This window comes from Giraffa tippelskirchi, chromosome 5 (genome assembly GCF_054371585.1).
Source record: "Giraffa tippelskirchi isolate mGirTip1 chromosome 5, T2T-mGirTip1v1.2.pri, whole genome shotgun sequence".
Taxonomy (NCBI): domain Eukaryota; kingdom Metazoa; phylum Chordata; class Mammalia; order Artiodactyla; family Giraffidae; genus Giraffa; species Giraffa tippelskirchi.
The window spans coordinates 134,353,862-134,377,052 of NC_137279.1; the positions used below are offsets into that span (position 1 = coordinate 134,353,862).

General features: G+C 37.7%; 1 protein-coding gene across 1 annotated transcript in view; it reads right to left on the reverse strand.

The window, feature by feature from the left end:
- CLCA4 (chloride channel accessory 4) overlaps window positions 1–10,875 on the reverse strand; it is a 29,981-nt gene extending 19,106 nt beyond the window's left edge. The window contains exons 1-4 of the mRNA XM_081489970.1: window positions 10,717–10,875; window positions 5,470–5,610; window positions 5,190–5,337; window positions 1,165–1,273 (exon numbers count right to left, since the gene is read on the reverse strand). Of these exons, the coding sequence (XP_081346096.1) occupies window positions 1,165–1,273; window positions 5,190–5,337; window positions 5,470–5,610; window positions 10,717–10,875 (557 nt within the window). The remainder of the gene's footprint in view (window positions 1–1,164; window positions 1,274–5,189; window positions 5,338–5,469; window positions 5,611–10,716) is intronic.
- Window positions 10,876–23,191: the final 12,316 nt, after the last annotated feature.

The following is a 23,191-nucleotide window of genomic DNA, read 5'->3' on the forward strand; positions in this document are numbered from 1 at the left end:
ACTACAGTCTTCTTGGACTTCCCTTGTAGCTCAGCTGGTAAAGAATCTGCCTGCAATGCGGGAGACCTGGGTTAGGTCCCTGGGTCGGAAAGATCCCCTGGAGAAGGGAAAGGCTACCCACTCCAGTATTCTGGACTGGAGAATTCCATGGACAAGTCAGACATGACTGAGCAACTTTCACTTTCACATGTTAACAACCATGATGAATATTCTGTAGCAGAGACTAGGCTTTTAGGGGAATATGACCTAAACAAAGAGCTTCCCAGGTGGCACTAGTGGTAAAGAACCTGCCTGCCAAAGCAGGAGACATAAGAGACACGGATTCAATCCCTGGATTGGGAAGATCCCTTAGAGAAAGAAGGGTACAACAACACATTCCAGTATTCTTCCCTGGAGAATCCCATGGACAGAGGAGCCTGGCAAGCTACCGTCCATAGTCTGGCAAAGGGTCGGACACAACTGAAGCAACTTAGCATGCATGCATGATCTAAACAAATGTTATCAACATGATAATCTTTGAAATATGCATCCTAGAACTTGGTGCTATGGTGCTGAGGAAGAATCTTCACTGCAATTTGTACATTTTTAAATAAGTCCTCATCCCCAGCAGGGCATCTAAGATTGATTAAGCAGCTGGCACCCAATTTTACATTTATTACCCCACATATTCTATTCTCTTGATCTCATAATCAAGAGGATTGTCTGTTGTTAAGTGTGACACTTCACAGGCATATTAACGTAAACTTTATTAATCTCAAGAAATTTCTCCTTGGCTCTTTGAAGCTGGTTGATTTCCTACTCAGCTGGCATTCTCCACTACTTATTTTTTCATTCTTTTGTAGCGTAAATAATTTTTACCTCCTAGAGCATAGTATAACCCTTTACATAGAGCTATAACTTCAGCACTAATGAGTTCTAGCAGCTACGGTAGAGAGGTATAAAAATAAATCAACTTGACTGTCAGATGCTCTTGAATCTATGTGTATTTTAAATGGACAACCAGTTTCTTTCAGGTACATTTTCTTAAAAAACCAAAAAGCTCTGTTTCGTGATCTGGATTCATTACCCGCATTGGGACAAAAATGAAAGAAAGGCTTTTAAAGAAATCAATCTAAGGAAAATAAGTTACTGCCAGCAGTAATTAAAAAATGTAAATGGTCATGCCTTGTTGCTTCAATTTTCCTTGACTTTGCCCTGTAGAAAGGCTCATCATCGTTGTACTCATCAAACACTCCCCAGCGGAGATGGGCCCACTCGTGGACAAGCAGTCTACCTGTGGGAAAATATGTCAAATCCATGATTATATTTTAAGTGATATAACTTGTCCCTCATGTTTTAATAAAAAATTTAAAATCCAGAATATTTAAATAGCTGCTAGCATTTGTATTTTGTTTATAAAACACATATTGCATTACATTTCATTGCATTAATTATATCGTTTCGCATATTATTTTTTATTCCACATCTGTTAAGTCAACGAACCATTTACTATGTATATGCTATGGGCAGAACAGTTTGAACTCTGAGTTTAGGTTCTTGGGGGTCAAAAGTCTTAAATATTACCGTGGTTTTTAGCCCTACAAAAGTTACTTCTACCACAGCATAAGCATATATAAAACACATCTATTGTATTAAAATTTCATGAGGGTGCAACTAATTTAAAAATGTCTACATATGCTTACTAAGGGTTGATAATAAAAAAAAGTTTGAAAAACACTGCTGTAGACAAAACATAATTTGAGGATGTCTAATAAAGTGATAGTGAAGAAGAACTAAAGAGCCCCTTGATGAAAGTGAAAGAGGAGAGTGAAAAAGTTGGCTTAAAGCTCAACATTCAGAAAACAAAGATCATAGCATCCAGTCCCATCACCTCATGGCAAATGGCTGGGGAAACAGTGGAAACAGTGGCAGACTATTTTTTTGGGCTCCAAAATCACTGCAGATGGTGACTATAGCCATGAAATTAAAAGACGCTTACTCCTTGGAAGGAAAGTTATGACCAACCTAGACAGCATATCGAAAAGCAGAGACATTACTTTGCCAACAGAGGTCTGTCTAGTCAAAGCTATGGTTTTTCCAGTAGTCATGTATGGATGTGAGAGTTGAACTATAAAGAAAGCTGATCGCCAAAGAATTGATGCTTTTGAACTGTGGTGTTGGAGAAGACTCTTGAGAGTCCCTCAGACTGCAAGGAGATCCAACCAGCCCATCCTAAAGGAAATCCGTCCTGAATATTCATTGGAAGAACTGATGTTGAAGCTGAAACTCCATTACTTTGGCCACCTGTTGCGAAGAGCTGACTCATTTGTAAAGACCCTGATGCTGGGAAAGATTGAAGGCGGGAGGAGAAGGGGACGACAGAGGATGAGATGGTTGGATGGCATCACTGACTCAATGGACATGAGCTTGAGTAAATTCCAGGAGTTGGTGATGGACAGGGAGGCCTGGCATGCTGCAGTCCATGGGGTCACACAGAGTCGGACATGACTGAAGCGACTTAGCAGCAGCAGCAGCAGCACATATAAGCATTAATTAAATGAAAACAATTATTTTTAATTATATATATTCAGCACTGAGTTAGATACTTAGAAATATAGATATGAGTAAGATAGTGTCCTTGAGTAGAATAAGGTTCTAGAGATTGAGTCAGAACTAAACATTTTTTCTCTAAGAGTTTCAGGATTGATAGAAGCATAAAGGTTAAATCCAAGCTTGAAATGCTCAAAGAAGAATACGTACATTTTTGTTTTAGCAATATTAGGAAAAACTTTAGTGGAAATTGAAATGGAGAAGTAAAATTTGAAAATGTAGTCTGGCCCACTACAATGTGTGTTTCTCCAACTATAATGACCTCATGAGACATGAAAATAGAAGGAAAATGTCACCATTATGAAGAAGTCATGTTTCTTCTTTAAAGCTTTGCTACTCAATTCGTGTTCCTTGTACCAGCAGTGTCAGCATCACTTGGGAGCTGACAAGACACGTAGAATGTTGTGCTTACTTTAGACCTAATGACTCAGAATTTGGTTATTATTAATAACAAGACCCCTAAGTTACTACTTTATACATTAAAGTTTAAAAACACTGTTTTTAGGTTTCTTAGGCAAATGGTGCCAATGAGTGAGCATGAATTATTTATATCCTTCAGTGTGGGAGGAAAAAGCTCTCATATCAACTACTGTGATAGAAATTTGGTGAATTTTAAGAAAACTCATATCTGCCTGCATCTGTGGTTCCTGTTTTAGAATAGTCCACGTCAGATTGACTTTCTTTTCAGCTCATGGCTGGTTGCCTGGCTCCCATGGTTTCCTCAATTTGTTGAAAGAATAGAATTCAGGTACTCTGACCACACATGTGCTGTGGTGTGCTGTGCTCAGCTGCTCAGTTGTATCTGACTGTTTGTGACCCCATGGACTGTAGCCTGCCAGGCTCCTCTGTCCATGGGGATTCTCCAGACAAGAATACTGGAGTGGGTTGCCATGTCTTTCTCCAGGGGATCTTCCCAACCCAGGGATTGACCCCCAGGTCTCCCACATTGCAGGTGGATTCTTTACTATCTGAATCACCAGGGGAGCCCAAGAATACTGGAGTGGGTAGCCTATCCCTTCTCCAGGGCACCACATATACAAAAGGGTAACTATGTGAGGAGATGATATGTTAATTAGCTCAACCATGGTTATCATTTTACTATGTACAGGTATATGAAATCGTCATGTTATACATCTTAATTATATATAATTGTTATTAAAAAGCAGTTCCTCTGACTTAGAATTCCATTCCTATCTCAATTATTGGCTCAGCTCCTACTAGCCCTGTTCTTACTTCCAATAGTATTTCACTATGTGTGTGTGTGTGTGTGTGTGTGTGTGTGTTTACTTTTAGTATCTGCTTTGGAGGCAGCTTCCAGACACACTGAACTGCTGCTTGAGGGTCCAAAAGCTCTTTCCAGGGAACTACTGTTTTGCTGTTATCATTTTTATTACAAATTGCATAGATTTTGAAGAGTTTCTTCTTAATCTTATTTCCTCCCAAAGCTCTGTTGTTTTTAAGGCATTGTTTTCCAGAATTTGAGTTTTCCCACAAACATATGTATCACATTACGGGAGAAACACTTGTCTAAGAAAGAGGGGGAAACTGTCAGTTATAGGATGGGGTAATCTGAGGAGTGTGGGAAGAGAATAAGTGCTCCAATGGGGGCATTGTTTTTAAAAACTGAAGAAAATCTTCCTCTTCTAAGACAGGTGGAGACGGAGGGAGATGATGTGGACATGAGTTTGGAAGTAGAAAGGTAGAAGGTAGGGGCTTCTACTTTCTCAATGAAGGCATTCTTTAACTTATAAGGTGAAAAAGATTGGTTATTGGTCTTACAAAAAGTGATAGATATTTAGAACAACTGTTAGGGGGAATGAGCGAGATCATAGGAAGCAAGTCCAATCATTGTTGAGTAGATTTGACAGCTTCATTGACCTTGTGAAATGTGTTTTTTAAAACAATACCAATTAGTTTTATAATTTTCTTTCACAATCTTGGAAAGATACTACAGGAGTCAAAAGAAACTGTCTAGAAATTCAGTATGAAGAAATGGAAAGTTGAATAAAACATAAGGATAAAAGTGGTAAGGGAGTTGTGCTATTTACACTAGTAGGTGACATGACCGACTTTGCTGGACATGCCAAGTAGAAAAGAAACTATATCTAGGAAGGCACAAGGGACTAAAGGTGCCAAGTACAACAAACATGGTCAGACCAAAGTAAGGGGGGGAGATAAGGCTGGGATGGGATGGGATGATGGGGCTTTAGGATTGAGGTGGAGAACAGGTCCAGAAAATGTTGAGGACGAGGACTGACTTGTTTGACAAAGATAAAAGACTAAGTAATGTTCATTGAAGGGGCCTAAAGGAAAAAATTTATCATGGCTGTCCCATATTCAAATTTCTGTAGAGACCATACTGAGTACACTTACAAGGATTATCTAGTTTAATGTTTCCAACAATTCTATAAGGTGGGAGCAGCTCCTCTATTCATCATTTTTGAAGGAAATAAGCACAGAAAGTCTTGGTCACTTGTCTAAGGTCACACACAACCATAGGGGAGTCGGGATTTAAGCCTACGAGGCTTGTATACTGAACCTGGATATAAATCTGCATGTTGGAATCATTGCAAAATATTTGTTTTAACCAAAATTCCTACCTGATAGTCCAAATTCATTTTGCTTGTTTCCAAGTACAATGTCAGGAGTGAAATGAATATATTCTCCTTTTTCTTCACAGGCTGTGAATTGCTTAGTATATGGTTCATATCTACCTGGGAGTGTAGGTGGAGCAACTCTAACATCAGCCTGAGAATGTTTAAAAAGTTGTTTAAAAGGTCAGAATAGAAATTATAACATTTGTCTAAAAAATTATGAAATGATTAATTAACATCAAACCAGCAGAGAAAATATTTTTAAGAGATGCTTTTTGATTCTTACATGTTTGTAGCTTTCATGTTTTGGCCTCTTATATTGAGTGATGTTCTTCCAGTTCTCTGGAATTAATATTGATACATTTTTGAAAAAAAATCTGTTTTCTGTGGCTTCAAACAGGTAAGTAGATGCATCAATCACCATGCTCTGTTATAGGAAAAAAGAGAAGTTAGGCTGGCCAAGGGAGAGTAGACTAAATGAACAGGCATTCATCACAGGCATTTCTCACCTTTAGTCATTAATAAAAAAGCAACTGACTGGTGAGTAGGGTTTCTGATTCAAAAATCAAAATCTGTCATCTGTCAGTTCAAAATTATGACTTAATTTGCACATTTAACAGCTTTCAGTCTTCTATAATCCTACATCAAAAGGCAAATACTTATGTTTGCATTATGAGGAATTGATTAATATGATAAAAGGCATGGACTTTGGAAGCAGCTAGACTTGGTTTTAATGCTAGCTTAAGCCTCTTGCTATTAAAATTTAACTGGTTTATGTGACTGCTTTGAATCTCAGCCTTCATATCTATTTAATATACTGTTACAACCTATCTATCTTTAAGGATGGCATAAACATGAAATGAGTTATAAATAAGTATTCTACACAAGGTAGTCATAAAACTCATTGATATCATCACTATTGTAATTACTAGTAAGGAACAGCCTTACCTGATGCAAACTGAGAAAAACAGTTTATATGGATGGGTCATAGAAGAAGTTTTCACTACCTCCCAGGAGAGGCAGTTGGGTTGGGAGCACAGGGAGTGGAGTAATGGAAAAGTTCATAGGAGAGGCAGAGCTTTTTTAGGCAGAGCTTCTTGCTCTGCCATCAATGTGAAAATAATATGTATTATATTATCAGTATCCCAAACCCAAAAATGTTAGGATTAATAGGAGAAATAGTTCCTCAGAAGAGCTTATTATCTAGTGGAGGAAATAGATGGTTGAAAGGTTCTTTGGTGATCTATTCTACATGATCAAATCCACTGAAAAACTGAGGAATCCTGGGTGCTGGATGATGACGTCACCCTCTTCATGTTGCTGGCAAACAGCACAGTCTACAGTATTTTTTATTTGAAAATATCTCCTCCTTTTTAATTCTTCCTGACCTAAGACCAGAATATAATTCTTCTTCAGAAATTCCAAGGATTTCTTTCTTTTTCTCTGGAAGATGGTCTAGAGTGCTTTTAGTGTATTGAGGAGATCATTAAAGTGATTAGGCTCAGGGCAGGGATCAGCCAGAAGCCAGAGTACAGAGAACTGAAGACCAGAGGACTGGCTGTTGGTATGACAAGGGCTTTACAGAGCTCCCAAAGTAGGTTGGCGGTTACTTCTCAATTGATTATAATTATATTTTTCCAAGTATTCTAGCAAAAACCCGTGAAGTTTCTGACTCCTACTTTCCCTCAACCCTTCTCTATCCCACCCATCTAAACTATCAGCAAATTTCTCCATAATGCTCTCAGAAAATGTCCAGGATCACACCACATTAATGATCTCTCCCACAATATCTCCATTCCTATTCACCATCACTTTTCATCTGCTGCAGCTTTCTACCAATGTCCCTTGACACCTCTATGCTCACAACTTATACAGGATGGGTGATAAGTGGAAGCCCTGTAGAGTGTCCTCAACACTGCCATCAGAGTGATCTCAGAATAAGCAAGATAGAGCACACCTGACCTTTGCTCAGATCCTTCTATGGATTTAATCTCACTCGAAGTAAAAGCCCAGATCTTTCCAGTGGTCTGGGCCCTGCTACCTCTCCAACTTCAGCTCTCCTCAGTCTTCTTCCTGCTCATTCACAGTTGTTTCCTTGGTCACATCAAACATGCTGTCACCTCCATGCCACTGCAATCGCTGTCCCCTTCCCAGATTTTCAGTGGGTCTTCCCTCACTAATCTCAGGCCTCTGCCCAGATGTCACATCTAGTGAGACATTTCCTGACCACCCTGCATGAAACAGTAACCCACATTCTCTCCCTACCCCAGCTCTACAAAGACTGCCTGTTTCCCTTTGCTGATTTATTTTGATTTTTTTTTTTATTATCTTTATCATCTGAAGAGAGTGTATACTGAAAGAGATCAGGAGCTTTAAGAAAATTCACTGCTTTCTCACCTGGAATGCCATAAGCAAGCATTCAATAAATTATTATTTAAAGAACAGACAAGTCCAGTTGCTAATTTACAGATAGGAAACAGAGGATTACATGTGCTGATGACCAGCAAGCAAACTGGATTCTGAGCCAGGGATCAGTCAGAAGCAAGGGTACAGAAAACTGAAGACCCAGAGAACTGGCTAGGAGTTTGGAAGAGGACTTCAGAGATCTCCTAAATTAGACCAAAGATTACTTCGTCACTGGCCTAAAGCAGATGAAATAATTTTCTACCTAAGTAGGTTCCTTAAGAATGTCTCTCCTCTCTTTTTGTTTTGGGATATTTAGATCTCAGTCAGTTGTTTTCTGCTTAAAGTGATGATTCTCTCTGTCCCTGTGAGTGTATATGGCATATAGTAAATTGAATTGTAGTGCAGTTTGGGAAAATAGGATCACTGCATACAGTTTTGTGGGCTGGGAATTGTACAAGTCCACGGGATTTAATTTATTTTGTAGTCTTGTAACGCTATACAGCTGTCTTGGGTAGTGGTATGTTTATAAAGTCATGGAGGGATTTCAAATACCCTATATCAGATGACTGTGATATCTTGGGGCCCGCTGGGGTGGCTAATAATGGTTCTCAGAGGCTTCCATGCAGAATTTTATAATATTCCATCCTTCTCAAAATTCCTATAATATCCTAGTTAGATCAAAGAAGATTAAGATATTAATATTAAAAAAAAATTACTCTTAAACCCAAAAGACACATGAATAAAAGGAATAATGAAAGTTGACAATTGAAACTCAGGTCATAAATTATGGATCAATCCAACATACCTTACTATGGTCAGATAGTATCCCAAGAATAACAGTATGTTCACTGTTCACCCTTTACAAAAAGAGCGATTTTTTTAAATCTTATGTAAACTGGATCTGAAATCCATATCTATCAGCCTTCAAAACCCATGTGCAGGATCTCAGCTCTGATTGTACTATTTAACGTGACCTCGGGAAAATTATTTCCTTTTCCAAATCCCAGTTTTCCCTTCTATATAGTGTGCATGAGAGTATTTCACAAGGTTGTCTGAAAATATCAATGTAAGCACTTTGTGGAGGACTCAGAGAATGCCAGAAAACATTCTTCTAATCTGGGAATGTCTGCTAAACATCGAACTTTTACATCCAATAGAGGACCATTTTAACAAATGTTTTGCCCCGATAAACAGTTCTTCCAAATATGTTTCCTGAGCTTCAGATAGGTTTGATACTGATCAGCTAGATATTAAAAAACCATCATTCAGAATCAAATATATTAACTGCTACTCAAGCCTGTGTTTATCAGTAAATTAATCTTTGTATTTTCCTGGAATTCAAAATGTACCAGTAAGTAAATACTGCTGTGCTTAAGATTATGCAGAATGAATGATAAATGGCAGCCACAATATCACCTGCTCACCATTCATGTCAAGCTCATAAGCTTCTGATGGATAACAACACCCATGGGGAAAGCAGAAAGTGAGAGCTTAAGGAAAATTGTGAAGGAGTTGAATATAAAGAGTTAGTAAATGTTGAGGTGAGTGACAGGGAGAATTAATTTACATGGCTGTAACAGCAGTCTCTTTATACAGGGAATGTTATAGTTGGATGAAACAATAGATATAAGACTCTTTGGTTCAGTCCTGGAAACTTTCTCTTGTGTATCTACACTTCCAAGTGAACTCAGTTACTCTCATGGTTTGAAATCTCATCTACACACTGATGACTCCCAAGTTTTTATCTCTCCCTAGATTTCCTCCTTGAATTCAGATTCATATCTCCATCCATATGGATATCTAATGGACTTCCCAGGTGGTGCTAGTGGTAAGGAACCTGCCTGCACATACAGGAGACATAAAAGACTCAGGTTAGATCCCTGGGTTGGGAAGACCCCTAGAGAAAGAAATGGCAAAAACATCTCAAATTCAAAATTTTGTAAACTAACTTCTGATCTCCCAGCCACCAAGTTTTCTCCACTTAAGTCTTTCCCTTCTCAATCAGTGATAATTCCACCCTTCCAAGTGTTCAGATCAAAACCCTTGAAGTCTTCTGTGACTTATTTTTCCCTCTTCCCTTCCCCTACCCCACACATGTAAATCATTAGCATACCTGTCTGTGATAAGCTCATGGCAAAGAACAGGTTCAGGATCACACCACATTAATGATGTCTACCACAATATCCCTGTTCACAGTCACTGTCAGCTCCCTACACAGTATCTCTCAATACTTCTATGTTCTAACAGAGCTTATATAAGATGAGTGACATGGGAAAACCCTCTACAGTGTTTCCTCAACACTGCAGACAGAATGACTCCAGAACAAGTACAAGAGAGCACACCTCTCCTCTTCTATGGATTCTGATTTCACTCAGAGTGCAAGTCCAAATCTTTCCAGTGGTTCTGGGCCCTGCTGCCTCTCCACCTTCAGCTCTCCCCCACTCTTCCTCCTGCCTATTCACAGTTGTTTCCTTGGTCACATCGAGCATATTGTCATCTCCATGCTGCTGCACCTAGTGTCCACCCCCAAGGTTTTCAGTGGGCTCTTCCCTCACTCATCTCAGGTCTCTGTCCAGATGTTACATCTAGTGAGACACTCCCTGACTACCCTGCATGAAACAGTAGCCTACATTCTCCCCTTATCCTAGCCCCACCATCACTGCCTATGCCCTCTGCCAGTTTATGTTACTGCATAGCAACTTACTGCCATGAACCTGCTATACATTGACATGTTTTTATTATCTGTATCATCTGAAGAAAATATATACTTCATGAGATCAAGAGTTTAAAAAAAAATCCACTGCTCTCTCTCCTGTCATGCCATAGCAAGCATTCAGTAAATCATTGTTTAAAAAACATACAAGTCCAGTTGCTAACTTATAAATGGAGAAACAGAGGATCAGGGAGGCCCCATGCCTTGTCTTTGAGCTCATGGTGGGACAGGGTAGAACCTTGTCTGGAACCTTCAATGTCCACTGCCCATTCCAGTGTTATTTTATTTTTTTTACTGCACCTTGGTGCTTTTAAACTTCCTTGAGTACTGAGAAGTTTCCATTGCAGTTATTAACTACTATGTATATATTTTTTCTCATCAATTCAAATAGAAGAAATCCCATGACTTTCTTACCTTTATCTTTTCAATTAGTGTTTCATCTTCTGGCACAGTGGGGTCTATAGCAATGATAATGCCCTCGTAGCCATTGTTATTCAGCCGAACAAGGGAAGTATTGGACCCCTGCAGCAGGTATAGTAGTAAGAGGAAGACAAAACTTCTGAATAACCCCATTGTTCCTCTTGAGTTGGTCCAGGCCCCAGTGTTGTTCAAGGGGCATTTCTTTCACTTTTAATCTCTCCATATATATATATACTCCTGAACATTATCAATATTGGCTAGTTATGGGACTTTGACTGTATAAAGGTCAAACTTACATATGTGGGAAAATATTTGTCTTCAGATTACACAATTGTTTTATTGTATGTTACTGTAAAATGACCTGAATCATAGATGAGTTCAGAACTTTTTATAAAATACATTGCACATATTCCTTTTGGGACATATTTTCTATGCTTTCTAATTCTGGCTAATTTCCTCAGTATAGATGTATACTTTGTATTTTCTGAAGGGTGCAATGTGAAAATAAAATTTCATCATGATATTAATGGAAACAAAAATGCTTATTTTGTTATTCAGTTTTCAGTTCAGTTCAGTTTAGTCTCTCAGTCGTGTCCGATTCTTTGCGACCCCATGAATTGCAGCACGCCAGGCCTCTCTGTCCATCACCAACTCCCGGAGTCCACCCAAACCCATGTCCATCGAGTCAGTGATGCCATCCAACCATCTCATCCTCTGTCGTCCCCTTCTCCTCCTGCCCCGAATCCTACCCAGCATTAACAGTAAAAATAATAGAAGAGAATGTTAAGACTGCTAAATGTAAATAATGCCAAATTAGATAAGATGGCTTTGAAAATTAAATTAAGTATTTTAAAGACTGATAAATTGAGAGAAATTTAATAAAGTTATTAGAGTAAATTTTTTAAAGCCCTGTCCAATAAAGAATGAATAGAATTTGTTTTTAATCAAGTATATCAAAAAAGAATGGTATGTGTTGGTTATTATTGAGGCAGAGTGAATCATCTTAATAGTTAATATTTATTTAGTACTTACCAGGGTAGAGATTCTTTCACTTACTCCTTACTGCAACTCTGTAACATAAGTATGAATATTATTTTCATTTTATACTTGGGGAAACTGAGGCACACAATTTTAGTACCTTACCAAGATCACATATCTAGTGAATGGCAGAATCAGTATTTGAACCCAATATTCTTACTCCAGAGTTTTATCGTACTCTGCACTAAGGCAATATTGTCTTATAAGGCAAATAATATAATAAGTTTTTTTTAATGAAAAAAGGAGGTCAGGATAGGAATTATAATGATAAGTTAAGTATATCTAGTCCTAAAGAAAAGGACCCTATATGCGAGACAGAATAAGAGACACAGATGCATAGAACGATTTTATGGACTCTGAGGGAGAAGGTGAGGGTGGGACGTTCTGGGAGAATAGCATTGAAACATGTATATTATCATATGTGAAACAGAACACCATTCCATGTTCGATGCATGAGGCAAGGGCTCAGGGCCGGGGCAATGGGATGACCCAGAGGGATGGGATGGGGAGGGAGGTGGGTGGGGGGTCCAGGAAGGGGAACACATGTAAACCCATGGCTGATTCATGTCAATGTATGGCAAAAACTATTACAATATTGTAAAGTAATTAGCCCCCAACTAAAATAAATAAATTTATTAAAAAAAAAAAGAAAAGAAAAGGAGCCAGGACTCATCAGAAATCCAGAAGAGAACTAAAAATAAAATAGTAAAAAACATCTTTAAATTAAGAGCTTAAGTAGGAGGATACCTGTGCTACATTCTGAACAAGCAAAAGATTTTTATCAAGATAGAAGTTTTATCATATGTGTTCACACCCTCCTTCCATTCATTCAGGAATATTATGGAATAACTTTACATTCATAGAATTAATATTTTATGCAAGATAAAGGGTGGAGCTGCTATGTTAGCCACTGCAGGTGAATTGTGATTACCTGGAGGGATTAGGAGACTAGGTATTGACAAATATATATTAGGCAGTCTTTCTTGGTTTCCTCAATGACCTCACTTCCTACTTCCCCCTGCTGCTGCTGCTGCTAAGTCGCTTTAGTCGTGTCTGACTCTGTGTGACCCCATAGACGGCAGCCCACCAGGCTCTGCCGTCCCCGGGATTCCCCCTACCTCTCCCTAAACTCCAGCTTAGGGGCTTCAAGTACACCGAGCAAGGTCTCATCCCATAGAATGCTCAGGAAATTGTTTTTAACTGATGGACTGCCTGAATTAGTGAAGGCCTACCATTTTAATCCCAAATAAAAACATATCACAATGCATAAACAGAAACTTGTTTGAGGTCTCTGAAATGTTGGAGAAACCTGGGAGCTCAGATCCTCCCTAATGTTTGGGGGATATATAGGTTATTATCAGGAGAGGCCATTGTTCCCTCAATAAAATCAGGAAACTCTTGGCTAGAATGTTGGAAAAGAGATACTTCATCTTTGCCAGAGGTGTTAGGAAAAGCTCCCTTCAAGTACTAGATACATGATGTGCCATGAAAGTAGACAAATATTTATCACATTCTCCTTTTACTTGTTCCTGGGAGCCCAAAAAGGAGTGATGCTTTGTAGAGCCTGAAAAGGGACCACCATGGAAATGAAAATGATTGTATGCCCTGACTTATTTTTCCATATATCTCCTTTGCTGAATTTCTTATGCTATTTGTAAGGAGGGAATGATAATTGTAAAGATGGTATCTCAGAGCTATCCCCTTCCATAACTAGTCCGCCTCTTCCAGATTCCTAGTTGGTTGGTCCAGCTTCAAAGGTCTCCATCAACTCAATCTCATGTGGGCTTTAGGGGCAGAGACTGGCTGGTCAAAAATCAGAAAAGACCATGATAAATGGGTCTAAATCAAATCATGCTTAGGGAAAGAGGCTAACTTATAGGACACTTAGAAGGGTTGGATTTCCTTGTCTATTACTGAACCAAGGAGCTTAGAAAAAAATTTAGTTGTTACCCAACATAACAAAGAGTTGGATGCGACTTAGCCACTGAACAACAACAACAGATCAAAACTTAGGATTTCACAGCTATTACTGTTATAATGATACCAAGTTCTGTTTTCTTTTTTTCAAGTGAGTTGATTTAAAGATATATTAAGAAAATAGTAGAATAGGTACATAAACATGGTAACAAAGAATCTGACATGACCGAGTGACTTCACTTTTCACTTTCAGGTTGATATATGCAATATTAAAAATTGTTAAATTTTTTCAAATATAATTACTATGAATTGTTTTTTTTAATGAATTGTTTTTATATAATACTTTTATTATACATGAAAAACTTTATTCAACTTCAAAATACAGGGTTTTATTAAGTTTAGTTTTCACATAATAACCCAAAGGGAAGATAGTTGGTAGAATTTGATTAATAATAGATCCAATGGGTAACAGTCTCTATTATATAGTATCAACGTTTGAGTGAGCATTTAGAGAACTTACATTTACTGTGTTAATAATGCCCTATTCTACTCTCTTTCTGTCCCAAGTAGGCATTTTATTGGCTGCCATAAATCATGGTGAATTCACATTTGAATGAGTAACACTGTTTTCCAAGAGCCATAAAGCAAACAAACAAACATGTTTCTCCTTGCTATTTTACATTTATCAAAAACAGCAAAAGTCTCTTACACTACTCATAAGGGGAATCAATATGCCAAGTTAAGAAAATGAGATATTAATTTTATGTTCTTTTTTTCTTTTTAACATTCCATCCCAGATTCTCCTCTTTTTTTGGGAATTTAGGTTGAGTAACACTGAATTCCCCAGGGAGAGTCAGATTTCCGATTGCCATAGTGACACAGGATCTCTTGTCAAGGGATTTTTAAATCATGTGTCAGTCACATGGTAAAACAGTAACAGCCAGTTTCTTTCCTTATGAAAAGAGGATTTGGATTGGCATTATTGAGGCAGGCATTCAGTCTATGATTTCACTTTTGATTTCCTTGAAGGAATGATGTTTGTAATATCTTCATTTTTAAAAAATGAAAAGAGTTTCTTTCTGAATTGTAAAACTGAGTTACTCCCCCTTATGAAATTTCCTGAAGGTAATGAGTTGTCCACTAATAACATAGAATTTAGGGTATAAATAGGTTGGAATTCCTCCTTTGATATTGTTTCTTCCTCCTCCTTTTGTGGATCTTCCTGTCCGCCCTGTGTATATTCTGTTCTAGATTACTTGTGCTAAGCACACATTGGTCAGAATCCTTTCCTGCCTTCCAGAGCCAGATCTGGAAAACAATCTCTCTTTCTCTACTGCAAGTACACAACTTATGGGAGGTTGTGGTTCCCTCTGTACCTAATTAGATAAGTACCTGCTTTTCAAACTATGTTTTGGAGATAGTAGAGGGAGTATGTTTCTGAGTTCTAGACCTGGAGAGAAGCATTAGAAATCCCAACTGTGGCTTCAGGTCAAATCATATTTCTTGGTCCAGTTTTGCCATTGATCTAGCCAATATTTTGATTTTCTAACTCCTATACCCGTTTCCAAATTAGTTCCAACTTCTGAAAAGGAAATGGCTGGGGGTTTTGTATATGTGTCTGTGATTTAAAAGCCCAAAGTATTAATTAAATAGGAAACAGTATAAAATCACATATTTATAGTTTCTTGGAACATCTCAGCAATAAGGGTTTCCTATTGGCCCTTCTTCGTACTTAGTGACCAGCTTTCCCCTTTCTTTTCTCATTCTCTGCTTATTCTCACTTATTCTTTTCAGGACTGTTAAATTCCTGGAACTGCAAATACTTTTGTCTGTTCTACAAAGTGGTACTTTAGCTCTCTCCTGCTGCTGCTCCCAAACTTGCACATTTAAGCCTGTTAAAGATGAGTGAGTGAGTGATAGTCACTCACTCAGTTACGTCCAACTCTTTGCAACCCCGTGGACTGTAGCTTGCCAGGCTCTTCTGTCCATGGAATTCTCCAGGTAAGAATACTGGAGTGGGTTGCCATGTAAGAGCTATATAGTCTTATATAAACGAAATGAAGTCTACTTTCCAACAGGTACTTCATGTGGGGATAGACAGTCAGAAAGTGAAAGTGAAGTCGCTCAGTCCTGTCCAGCTCTTTTCGACACCATGGACTGTAGCTTGCCAGGCTCCTCTGTCCGTGGAATTTTCCAGGCAAGAATACTGGAGTGGTTTGCCATTTCCTTCTCCAGGGGATTTTCCCTACACAGCGATCGAACCCTCTCTCACATTGCAGGCAGACGCTTTACCATCTGAGCCTCCAAGGAAGCCCTTAGACAGTCAGAGGTGGTTTCCTTTTCTCTCATCGTTAGAGGAACTATACCTTGTTCAACTAGTCTCTATAGTGCTAGCCATATGGTATAAAACCCTATTTTCAAAGATTTTTAATTTCATAATCAAGCAGTTAGGCAGCCTTCTTACCGAATCCTTAGTCACCAGATTTTCCGGCTCCAGTTCCTCTTGCACATCAGTTGTCTCACATACAATGTCATCTTTCCCGTCTCTAATTCTTCAAGAGAATATCATTACCTTCAGATTGGCACAAGCCTTGATTTTCTATTTAGAATATATCAGAATCTGGTCAATTCGCAGTTTCAATTTTATCTTTTAATACCACCAGTAATAAATATTTCTCTCTCATACTTTGTGAAAAATCACCTTTACTTTCCACTATGATATCCTTGACCACATTCATTTTTCTAATTATTCAATATCTAGCTTAAATTCTGCTTCCTATAAAGGTTTCCCTGACAAATGCCTCCTGTCATTTCCCTTCTCTGAACTTCTGTACCTTTTGATTAATAACACGGTTTTCTACACAGAGAATCCTCTCAATTTCAGGATTTAGGGGTTGAGGTTTTGAATAGCTTCATAATACAATTTTAGTGCTGGAAGACCTGAGAGACCTGAGAGACCATCTAGTTCAACCACTGATATTATGGATGACAACACATGTCCTAGGAAGATAAGTGACTTAGTAGCAAAACTCCAACCAGAACATCTGACTTTTGCCCAGTGTGACCTCTTCTCATGGCTTCCTGCTCCCAACACTGAGCCAGTCCCTTCTTACTCCCCCTGGTTGCCGCTGCTATTGCTATTTGTTACACCAGCTGTACCCTGAACTCAAGATACCTGTTTCTTTTTAGGATTTGTAAAGTTAACAGATGCTACAGAAATTTTGTAACATATGATTCCTAAGTTAAAGACTTTCTCATTGTGTGATCAGAATTGGATGAGCCACAAGGAGAAAAAAAAATCCTTTGAGCAAAATTGCTTTAAACAGAAAGTTTATCCAAAGAATTTTATGCCAGGAGCAAGTACTCATGGATTCATCTATTCATAATGATCTCTATAATCCATTCTGTTATATATATGAGATCCTATAAGGATCAGGGAGAACTAATATTTAATGAGCATCCATGTCAGATACTCTTATTGTTACTTTACATTAACTCATTTAGTTTTCATAATCACTAACTTTAAATTTTTATTTTTTAAAAATATTTTGTTGTAGTATAATTGATTTAAAATGTTGTGTTAGTTTCTGCTGTACAGCAAATTGAGTCATGAGATAGATATCCTATTATCTTCCTCCTTCTACAAATGGTGAAACAGAGACAAGAGATGTTAAGTAAGTTTTCTGAATAATAAGCCCATAGAAGGAAGAACATGGGATTTGAACTGTGTCTCTTGTCTCTACATCATGTTATGGGTAGCTGTATTTTGCCTGTTTGGTTGCACATTGGACTATGGTGGTGGACACTGTTAGTGCTCTGCCCCATCTCCTCTTGCCTTTTTGCTGTCCTGTATACCTCTTCTCTCTGTGTCAGGGGACTTTTCTCTCAGTGGCTCACACTGGCATTCCTCATTCTCTGGAGGATGGTCCTCAGGCTATGGGAGCTGCTTAATCTGTTTATGCAGAGAGCCGGTGGTAGCTTCCATCCTCCCAGGTGGTCCTTAGCCAGTGACTGACAAGCGCAGGGGATGTGAAATCTTAGTGCCTCTGCTTCAAGTTGGGACAAGTTCTAAGATGTAGCTTAGATATTAGAGCTCCCTGTGGAAACAACCTTAAAAAATCTCCACAGGACTGTAATCAGCATCCTGCTTGATTTAATCTTTCTTTGTTTTGTTTTCTTTCCTCCTTTGCCATTTTTTTCTTTGAGAACTTCCTTAATAAATTGCTTGTATATGAAGTCTTGTCTCAGGGTTTAATTTTGGTGAATCCATTCTAAGATAGAGTATCATGTCTTAATTTCTCAAATATGATTCATTAAGCACTTATTATATGCCAAGCACTATGTGATATTCTTTAAATCTATTAACTCATTGAATCCTAACAAGAACCCCATGAGTAGATACCATTTCTCATTTTACAAATGAGAAAGCTGAGCCTTAATATCATCCTCAAGGTCACGCAGCCAGTAGGTGTCAGAACCAAGCTGAAACGCTGGTCTGATTCCCAAGGCATATTCATAACCCCTATGCTGTACTCCTCAAGGATACATAATTTCTCCTGGTAAGGAAGCTGACTCAGAGTCAGCCCCTCCATCTGTGGTAGAATACAAAAACAAATGATAAAAATTCTAATGTAAAACACAAATTATCGTATATTTTACAGTTTTCTTCTCCTAATCCAGAAGATCTACATTTCTGTGACTGGGGAGAGAGAGAAATCTTGTCTGGGCAAAACATATTATATGACACTTCATATAGTCTTTAGACTAGTGCCTTAAATATTTGTGGAGTATTTGCTTTCTGATAAGCTCAGAGATAAAGAAAAAAAAAAAGTGCTTAGTCTTAAGGAATCTACAGTTCAGTGAAGGAGGCTGACTTGTGAAGGTCTATAATGCACTCTGACAAATACTGTAATAAAAGCACAAGATAGCACAGAAGAAGGAGTGAAATATTCTGATTCAGTCCTAGAGATGGGGTTAGGGAATGACTCATGACTCATAAAGAATGGATAGGATTTTAGTGTTATATTTTATCTTATTTTAATTTAATTTTACTTTATTATTTTACAATGGAAGAATAAATATTGGAATTGTGTTTGAAATAGAGCCCAGGACCACAGAGGCAGAAAATGGCCTGTATCTGTGATTCTTATTAGAAATCTAATACAAAGACCTAGACCTCATTTACTTGCTCTGGTAGAAAGAATAGTAGAGCTTTCCTCTGATTGATTGATATATTCTCTGTAAAATGACTCAGAATTATTTTATAATTATAATATTCACTTTCAAGTGGTTATCAGTTATATTTATAGCTATATAAAGGTGGGACTCTGAGATTTCAAGATTTCAAATATTTCTAATATGGAGATGTGAACTTGAACATATTAATGGCCATGCTAGGTAAAGGAGAGGGATTTCCAAATCAAAGGAGAGTGATTTCCAACCTGTGGATTAAGACTCTAAGGGGATTCAAGTTTACTGAGATGGGTATTCAAGTCCATATGCATATATATACTCCTTTTCCAAGCTATAGATACTAGAGCTCTTATCTTGTTGGGCAGCCATAAGCAAAGCAGTTAAGAATATAAGGGTTTGGAACTGTACTGTTTGAGTTCAAACCCTAGCTTTACCATTTTGTGGATGAACTTGGTTAAACTAGTTGACCCTTCTGTACCTCAATTTCTCAATATATTTTTATAACTATTCCACAGTTATTTACATGTAAAAGAGAATGTAAGAAAGGTAGAAAATTTGCAACAGGTAATGAAAAAGACAAAATCAGTTGGCCCTGAATGATTTTATTTTACCTCATTATAACTTTGTACAATAACTTACTAGTTCAGAGATGCAATCTCTGTCCTAACAGAACCCCTTGTCTTTATGCTAATTCCTCCCAGTGTATTCTGCACACAGTCTTTCTCAATAAAACATGATCTTATCCAGCTGCAGTTTGTTTTTTTTTTTAAACCATCATTTCCCCATTGCCTGTAGGTTAAAGTCCAAGATCTTTGGCATTTTATTCAAAGCCTTCCTCTGTGGCTTAGCTACTTTCTCATTACCTTCTTAGTCCTCAATTTCTTGCCCTCTCCTCTTCCAGCTTAGAATACCCAGAAATGTTTACATTTTCTCCTTTATACTCCTATAATTACATGACACTGTATCACATCACATGAAATTGCTTTGTCTCCTTGACTAAATCGTAAACCTCTGGAAGAGCAGGGACCGTGTAGTTCCAGACTAAAGCACAGTGACTATTATACAGTACAAATTGTGCTCAATGAATAAATGAATTCAAGTCAACAGATATTATGTTCTAGGTGCTAGACATTGTTAGAGCAATAGTTAAGAAACAAAAATTTAGGAAGTAGGTTCTTGTAAAAGGTTACAATGAATGGTTTTTTTTTTTAATCTCTAAAAAGATTATTTTCTGAAGTGTTAATTATATTGTATGAGTATTTTAAACAGGACTCTGTGGTTGCATGTGATAGAAAACCAGCTCATATAAGTTAGTTAAGTCTACTTATATGTTTGTTCATTTGAAAGATATTGGGTACATCTCACACAGCACTGCAAAGGAGTAGCCTGAAGAGAACTCAAAACCAGCCCTACTGTACATTATCCAGGAACCAATACAAAATCAGTTTTGCTGACAACTTTGTATACCTAGGTCAGATTCTGAAAATATCTGGGGGATGATTTCCTAAAGTCTGAGATGGTCCCAAGGTGAAAAAATCCTGGTTGGCCGATGCATTAGGCTGCTATATAGGCTGTTCTGGAAGAACTAGCCTCAGTTCATGTGATATTCTTTGATACTACTTGATATGGGTGTCTGGAAGCCTTAATTATCTGGCATCAATCAGGAATACATACTGTCATTGAACTTCCCAGATAACCGGAGCCTAATCCATTTAGTTTGAAAACTTAATTTTAACTCTTTTCAGGCCTTTCTTTCTAAAAGAGAATATATTGAATAGAATATATTGAAGATAACTTGGGTAATGTAATGGGGCCCAAGAGTGAGTGCAGGTGTCAAGAGTCTTTAATGAATGTCCTCCAGTGGACACCAGCATCATATATTCCAGTCTCTATCCACAGGAAAAATTTTTATTGAGGCACTCAAATACTTTCACAGAAGGGAAGTGCCAGATTCAAAATTTTTTTAGAAATCAATTTCAGATAAATTAATATGGTGATCCCTTGGACTGCAAGGAGATCCAACCAGTTCATCCTAAAGGAAATCAGTCCTGGGTGTTCATTGGAAGGACTGATGTTGAAGCTGAAACTCCAATATTTTGGCCACCTAATGTGAAGAGCTGACTCATTGGAAAAGACCCTGATGTTGGGAAAGATTGAGGGCAGGAAGAGAAGGGGACGATAGAGGATGAGATGGTTGGATGGTATCACCGACTCAATGGACATGAGTTTGGGTAGGCTCCGGGAGTTGGTGATGGACAGGGAGCCCTGTCATGCTGCAGTTCATAGGGTCACAAAGAGTTGGGCACGAGTGAGCAACTGAACTGAACTGAAAATGGTAATCTGTTATGGGAAAAGAGAGAGAAGAAAGCTCATTTGCTGTGTGTGTGTGTGTGCTTAGTTGCTCAGTCATGTCCAACTCTTTGCAACTCCATGGACTGTAGCCCGCCAGGCTCCTCTGTCCATGGGGATTCTTCATGGTGTGGGTTGCCATGCCCTCCTCCAGGGGATCTTCCCAACTCAGGGTTCAAACCCACCCCACATTGCAAGTAGATTCTTTACCATCTGAGCCACCAGGGATAGAAGAAAGCTCATTTACTTGTCCTCTTTGAGTGTGTTTGGGCTTGCCTTTCTGTGACATCTCCTATTTCATATCAGAATTAGTTTAGTTGCACACTCAGGACCATCATTCTGTAGATCAACTTTGGGCACCACTCTGGAGACCAATACAAGGTTCTTGAAAATTTGCTAATCTCTGTAGAATTGTATGCAGTGGTCAGAAGTGAAAGCACTGTTGAGATGTTGTCCATATACAGCAGAACTGTATATTCTCCATTTTCCTCATTTCATATATATACATTTTCAATTTTGTAAACCTTTAAAAATTAGATATATTATGAGCATTCTACCAAAAGACTGTTTTGGAATAAGAATGAAGATGATAATGTAGCTGATGAGATAACCAATATTGACTTAGTGATTCTTCTGTGCTGGACCCTGTTCTAACCACCCTTCTTATAGTCATTCAGTTAATCTTCACATCAGTCCTATGATGTTTTCATTTTATACCACATATAAAGAAGCTTTAGTACAGAGAGATAACTTGGCCAATGCTTCGTAACTAGTGAAAGAATATGTATTCTTAAAGCATTTTTATATCAATATTTCATAAACCAAAATGATTGAGTAAAATTTCATCATGAGTACAATAAAATTTACTATTACATTGATTTACTATTACATTGTACTGATACTACAAAGATACTCAATTTGAGTATCTTTCAGAGAATGCTGCTCTGAATAACTTTGTTGGCACGTTTATTTATTTCCTTATGATAGATACTGTTTGTAATCTAATGTGTGAAGGGGAGATTTTTATGGCTTTTGACATTGCCAATTGCTTTCTAGAAAGTCAGTACCTATTTATAGTTCATGAAATGGTGTATAAGTGTATACACCTCATTACACTTTACAAATAATATGTATATATAAATACTATATATATGTACATTTAATTTAGTAACAATTATTTTATTATTTTTGTTGTTGCTAATCAATGGGGTTGCTCACAGCACTTCTCTAACCTCATTCTCAGATGAGGAAATTGAGTGAACCCTACCCTTGGTTACCTTTGTCACTGTTTATTATTCAGGACTACTGATTCACTACCAGGTATGCATATTTGATACCTGTTTCCCCATAGATCTTATATTACCTGGTAATAAAACAGAAAGCAAGCTAACTAGACAACTAGGTCATGCTATATTAGCAAATTTGATCCACATACTATCCATCATTAAAACAAAAAAACTAAAACAAACAAGGAAGCTAGACAATGAACTCTGTACATTGATAGCAAATTTGTTTGACGCTCAATTCTGAAGTTAATAGCCATGTTTAGAACAGTACCTTCTAACAATTTTGTGAGTCATCAGGATTTTTCCCTTATTTCCTGGTTCCTGGCCTTACTGTCAGTGTAGATAAGGAAGATATAGGAAATTTAATTAAATAAGAAATTTTCCTGTATATGAAATCTTGCCTACATGATGAAAAAAACTAGATTTGAAATGGAAACTTAAAAAAAATCTTTCTGAAAAGTAAAAAGAAAACTAGTTAATGTAAGATTTTAGTTATGTCTGATAAATGAAAATGCTATTAACATTCCCTGTACTATTATTCTAAAAATATTTATTGATCACCTTGTCTTGGTCAGTTGGCTTAGTTCTACCTGTCTGCAAGTAGACTTCACTAATACAGGGATGGATGTGTGTGTGTGTGTGTGTGTGTGTGTGTGTGTACATACACACATATATATATATATATA